This window comes from Ailuropoda melanoleuca, chromosome 14 (genome assembly GCF_002007445.2).
Source record: "Ailuropoda melanoleuca isolate Jingjing chromosome 14, ASM200744v2, whole genome shotgun sequence".
Lineage (NCBI taxonomy): Eukaryota > Metazoa > Chordata > Mammalia > Carnivora > Ursidae > Ailuropoda > Ailuropoda melanoleuca.
In genome coordinates, this window is record NC_048231.1 from 80,151,214 (window position 1) to 80,157,441 (window position 6,228).

General features: G+C 46.3%; 1 protein-coding gene across 3 annotated transcripts in view; it reads right to left on the bottom strand.

Annotated features, from left to right (window-relative positions):
• Window positions 1-3,721: 3,721 nt before the first annotated feature.
• HDHD2 (haloacid dehalogenase like hydrolase domain containing 2) overlaps window positions 3,722-6,228 on the bottom strand; it is a 35,337-nt gene continuing 32,830 nt past the window's right edge. For all 3 annotated transcript variants that reach the window (XM_011223510.3, XM_011223511.3, XM_011223513.3), the window contains one exon: window positions 3,722-5,092. In XM_011223510.3, the coding sequence (XP_011221812.1) occupies window positions 4,989-5,092 (104 nt within the window). In that variant the 3' untranslated portion in view covers window positions 3,722-4,988. The remainder of the gene's footprint in view (window positions 5,093-6,228) is intronic.

Genomic DNA, 6,228 nt, shown 5'->3' on the forward strand with positions numbered 1-6,228 from the left:
AAACTGTTATTCCATTCCCATACCCTCTGGTCCTGGTGTTTTAAGGGGAAAGGAACCAGGAACTCTTCTAAAATAGGTGGAGATAGACTGAGTCGCCATTTGCAGCCCTGTAGCTCACGCAGGCTCACCACCGTGCCCACTCTCCCCAAGGTCTTCACTTTCATGGTTCCTGGGGCTCCAACCGTTTTGTTTACCGGCTTCAAACTAATTCTTCGCTTCTCAACCCTACCTCACACCTCACCTCCTCTCTACCTAGTGTCTCTAAGCCTTTAATCTTTGAGGTTCTACAGGAGAAGTTTTGGTTGTCTTTCCTCGCACAGATTTTTGTTATCAACAACCTATCCACTTCTATCCTTTAAATTACTCTACCCTCTCAGCCACTGGTATCTCCTCTTGTGGGCTCTCCTTGTGAGTTTATACCTTCTTTATTCCTTTACTTGATTTTCGTGGGGCTCTGAGAAAGAGAGACCAACTAAGACGTAAGATTAGTTTATGTTTAATCTCTATTTAAAAAGTACCTTCAAAGTGTATCTAAGTTTACAGGGAGATAGGAGTCTGGCCTAATGTTGGACGAACATTCATCCATCATGCGGTATTTTCTCCTAAAGCAGAAGTCGCAATGCCTGCAGGAACTTGGAACACAGTAACTAACACGTGGGTAAAGTAAGCTGGCTGTGAGAAAGAAGAGGTGGGGGCTGTGGCGGAGGGTGAGACTACCCGAACGACACAGCCGCGGCGCAGCTCTCACTGTGAACCTAGAGACTTGGACCCAACATTGCCAGACCTTCCAGGCTTCCTAGGAAAACCAGGAGTAACTGATCTGCATTCGAGATCTCCTGATACCCACATGTCGGCCACTAAGGTTAAGTATCCGTGTTAGAATTCAAAGCCTGTCCTCGCAGTTCATTCAGGTCACCATCAGAAGCCTTCTCAGTTGGACTCTACGTATCTAAAAGAACTCCCTCCCTTGTTTTCTTGATCCTCACGTAGCCATACAGCTATTGTATTAAGTAGCTGTGTGTATGTTTTATCGTCTGTTTACCCTACCCGAATGTTAGCCCCACGGTTGTGGTATTTTTGTCACTGCCATTGAATGAATGCAACCTTCTTTAAAACGAGCACTGGAGTGGCTTGACAGGCTAGAAGCTGTAATTACTGTTCCAAAGCACTTAGTTCACTGCACACGACCTCTTCTCTCAGAGGACTTACGCACCTTGAACTTGTCCGAGCCCTTTGGTCTGTGCAGCATATTTTTACACGCTTCAGTTTCCCAACTAGAAGATATGCATCTTAGGAACCGAAGCTACACTCTGCTCTGTCTTCCTTCGTACTTTACCCACAGTTGGCATTTAATAATTTGGTTTTCTCAGGCACATTAGCCAGTGAAACGAACAGGAGTTGAGATGTGTACGACATGAAGGTAAAGGTAAGCACTGAACAGTAAGGCGTTCAAAACTGTTGGATTTGAACAGATATGTAATTTAAATGATAAATGATTTCTGGTGCTCTGGTGTCTTGTTCTGGTTGTCCCTTAAAGACAGCAGCATGCTTTGGGGTCGTAGGCCTTGATGGCTGGCATGATAAAGTCAGCAAAGGTCCTATGCATTTATGCCGAAGAAAAGTTTTTGTGACTGTGTCAAAGGAACGTGGTAACGCAAACATGGCTTTCCACAAGCAACTGCTAATACGGAAAAGGGATTCTGCTGTTTGAGGCAGAGCGTTTTAGTGAAATAGATCAGTGCAGTTTTGACAATTCTTTACTGTAGGTGCCCAAGGATTTTAGTTTCATCCTACATGAACCACCACAGATCTCAAACCAAAGAAACACAACCTGTGCATGTGTGTTTTTGACTTCCTGGTCCAACACGGTACAGTAACTTTTGAATGTGGGGTTAAGAGTGAGGTGATGATACTATCCTTCCAAAGAGAGTTTCTGACATCTGTGGCTACAGGTGTTTGATGGCCCCGATCAGCTCTGACAGATGCAGAATGGTGGGTACAGCAAAACTAGCCAATTCTGGAGGGAGGGGACTGAAGTGGTAGGACGGCCATCTGTCTCTGCCACTGGACTGGCACTCTGCCTTCTTCCACACTCAGCACACACCTGGCTTACGGCAGATGCTCAGTAATTCGCTCCTAATAGTGGGCCTTTCCAGTCCCAAAATGGTACCTCGTCCCTTTTATGGACTTAGGAGAGGATTATAGTAAAACTGATGCAAACACTGTCCTTGAGGTCATACCACTGGAAAGCCCTTTAAATAGGATGGCTGGAAAAATGAAGTTTTTTCGGTACTTCAGTTATTAAATCTCCTCTGTGAGGCCCAAGGCAGACCAACCGGCTATGCTGGGAATGTTTATAGTAACCTGGATCTAAAATCAGATTTTTATTTATCCTCATGAACCTCACTGTGGACAGGTCGGTTAACAAGCCCTATATAATACTTGTTAAATAAATAAAACATGAAACAAAGATTTCAATGGCCCAAGACGGCTAGACTAGAATGGAGGAAAGAAGCCATTTCTCTAGGCCAGGGATCTTATGCTCACATGGTCTTACCTATTCCTGTCACTGTCTGATTCCTGACCCATCAGTGATGTCTACCTCTTTGCTTTAGCTCCAACCTGTCTCTAAAGCATCAGATCCATTATTTCTGAGTGTCTAATGGGGCCTCCCCTATGGGCAACGGGTCTAAAATGAAACGTAATTTTCTCCTCCCTACTCATGGCCATACGTTCCGACATTAAATTCCTATAGTATTCACAGCTAGTTTGTAGTGGTTCAGTAACCATCTGAGTATCCAACCACCTGTGTTGCAGGAGATATAAAAAAGAATGAGCCACAGTCCTGTTTGGGGAGGAGAAGGGACATGTGAGAACCGAAGTACAATCTAACAAGTGTGAGGAGGGCACGGAGGAGGAACGCCTCATTCCACCTGCAGTCAGGCAGACATCACAGAGGAGGGCCACGGGAGTATTAGTAACATCTTGTGCATTCTCCCTCGCTCCTCCACTAGTAAGGGTCCTCAGGGCAAAATCCCTTTCTTATACACTCGATTGTTTCCTAGCATGGCACTTGGCACGTAGCAACCAGCAAACACTCAATGGTGCTTGAGCCAAGGCATCACTGACCCAGGTGGCCAGGTAACAGTCCCCAGGTGAATGGAGCACATTCATCAGGCACCAGGCTGCAAGCGCCACCCCACGCAGAGCTGCTCCGTGCGCCTCTGCGTGTGGGAGTTTCAATGGAGTAGAATGTCTCCCTTTTTTAATCCTCAGGGAGACTTCTCTCACTGAACTGACTGTTGAGATGAATTCTATCAAAATGTATCAGATTATTCAGTGTGGACAGTGCTGTGATGTCTGCCTCATCATTAGTGCCAAAAACACACGGCACTCAGCATTTGTCCGATTCTACTCTCAATACTTAATATGCTGGTCACGCATTTAACCCTCACGACAAGCCTACATGGTGGGGGCTGGCACGGTCTCCATTTTACAGACAAGGAAAAGGGGGCATGAGAGCCTAGGTGACTTGCCCAAGGGCCCAGAGCTAGTTAAGTGCTGGCGAGGCCCCCAAACCTATGCTCCTGGCCATTCCACTCGTGCTCCCGATCGGCGGCCGCCGTCCTATCACAGCTGTCCTTTGCACTCTAGGCTGTGTAAGTACTAAGTCAGGGCATCTGCAAAAACAAGAACAGAGTGATCACCAAACCACCAAAAGGAGAGGGAGCTCCCATTTATTTAGCTTTGCTCCCTGCCACCCAAGACCAAGCTGATCTCTAAACAAGCATCAAAGCCCGAAGCTCATTAACGTCAGCGTGGGCCTCAATAAGGTGAACAGCACAATGATGTACAATTACATGCTAATAATTCAATGCCCAAGAGCCCTGTAAAACAACTGCAAAGGCCCAGGATGATCACAGTATGCAAATGCACTAGGAAAATCATTACCTGCTTAGGCCCCTTCATTTTGGTGGGTTTAGCATGAGAAGAATAATCCATGCTACAAGACGAGATTTCATTTTACAGCTGTAGTAACCAAGTACATAAAAGCTTGAATCTGTCCCAATAGCTTCTAAAAGATTTTTCCCATAGTGTCAGAGGCAAAAATAATGAAATCTTGCAAATGTACAGTTAATAGGACCCCGGTGGACACTAACTTCAAAAATGCATGGTCTATAAGACATTAAAGGCTTGATTTTAGTTTCTGCACTGTTCCTGTTAATAACAATGTCTAATTAAAACATCTGTAAAATACTGATAGTTTTAATTTTACATAAAATTTCCAAAACAACTGTTACACAGTATAATAGGTATCTGCAATGAATAGGTTATTAATGGAAATATTATTTTAAATTAAAATCAGGTTCTAAATTTAAATTAGTCATCTCTGGCTAATGAAGAGAAAAAGAAGTCACCCGTGCTGGGAATAATACAGTAGATAATCTGGTTTTCAACATCCGTTAAGGCAAATTCGCTTGATCACTTGGGCCAAAGGACAATTTATTTTGCTGCTTCTGACTTGTACTCCACTTGGCACTTATGGATTTCACAGTTGAACTCAATATTAAAACTGCAGCCGGAATGCTCTTTTCAACACATTATTTTATAATTTAAAAAATGCCATTCAGTTTTATTCACAACTGGAACACTCCCCCCTCCCAACGGACCAGTGAGGAGGCAGAAGAGAAGGCGACTCCCCGCAGGAGGTCCTCCCTCCCAGCCCTGCCGAACCTGATGAATATTTTAAAGGAATGGCATAAAATCTCAGCTTTCCCTTTCTCTGGGTCTCATCTTCTTTTACAAAATAAAACAAAAGGGATAAGCAAGGTGTAGTGGCTGGCTGCAATTTGATACCTTTCTTTCTAATTCATGCACAATAGAGGAGCGCTGGTCCGGGTCTATCTACGCTGGTGTGGAGACGGGGAGGGATTCACTCCAGACAATGAAAAGCTGCATCTCAGGTTGCTTCTGAGTCACATAAAGGATCACAGGAGATGCTGCAGAATGTGGTCCACAGCATGAGGGAAGCTCTCGCAAGTTAAGTAAGGAGGCGGATTAATTTTTTCTTCATCTGCTGCTCGGTATTTCCCTGGAATGAAAGTAGAGCCAGTGAACAAAGGCTACTGCTAGAATGCCACCTTCATCACGTCCATGAGCACCGGGGCCACCACCGAACCACCCTGGCGAGTACTGGAGAATCGGGGGCTCCCCAGCTCCCACAGCATCTCTTAGTGCAGCTTTAGGATGCAATGAGACAATCCCAAGCAGTATCACATCCAGCATCTTCCCAGGACTCTGGTCCTTCACAATGGACGGTCACAGCCCCGGGCACCTGCCCGCTAAGGTTTCCTTCAGATCTCCACAGCCGGGGAAATCATTTTCTTCCCCACCAGCCCTAAAGATAGGAACGGTGACTGAATCATTGCTTTTCAGTGGAAGCCAGGACAGCACAGGGTGGAGGCTTGTCAGCTCCCAAGGGTGCATGTGCTGGTGACAAGCAGGGACCCTGTGAGCGCCTGGGGGTGGGGGCGGAAAGTGACGCAGGCACACAGGCCTGGGCCAGGCAGGACAGTCTGCCAGCAGGTGCACCGCCTCAGTCTCCCCGGGCTATGGAACGTGGGACACACAACTGAACACCTCTGCGCAGAGAGGACCCCTTCCACACAGTGGTCACAGGCAGCTCTTACAAATGTAAATCCAGTGATGCACGGTCCCTATTTAAACACCCTCAGTGGGTCCCACTGCCCTTCAGAAAGAACCCAAATCCCTACCGCTGCCCTTTGTCATCTGGCCAGCAACGCTCCAACCTCAGCTGGTGCTACTTCCACAAGACTGCAGTCCTAGACTGGATGGCTCTCTGAGGACTGTCACACCTGCCGTCCCTCTGCCGGCAACAGTCTTCTCACCCCCACTACCTCCTGCGCACTGCGCGTCGAGCTTCACATTCCCATCCCAGTTACATCTCCTCCCTGTTATCCTCTCTCTTAGCACCCTGTTCTTTGCCTATAATATTTGTAACGCATTGCAATTATATATTTATCTGTTTAATGTCTGTCTCACGCCTAAGACTGCAAGTTCTCTGAGAGTAGGGACCATGTCTGTTATTTTCCCCAGGTATTCATTCCCAGCATTGAACATAACGACTAACACGTGGTGAGCGTTCCACAATTTTTTTCTTTAAGAGTGAAAAGAAGGAAGGGAGGGAGGAAGGAAGGAGGGTGGGAG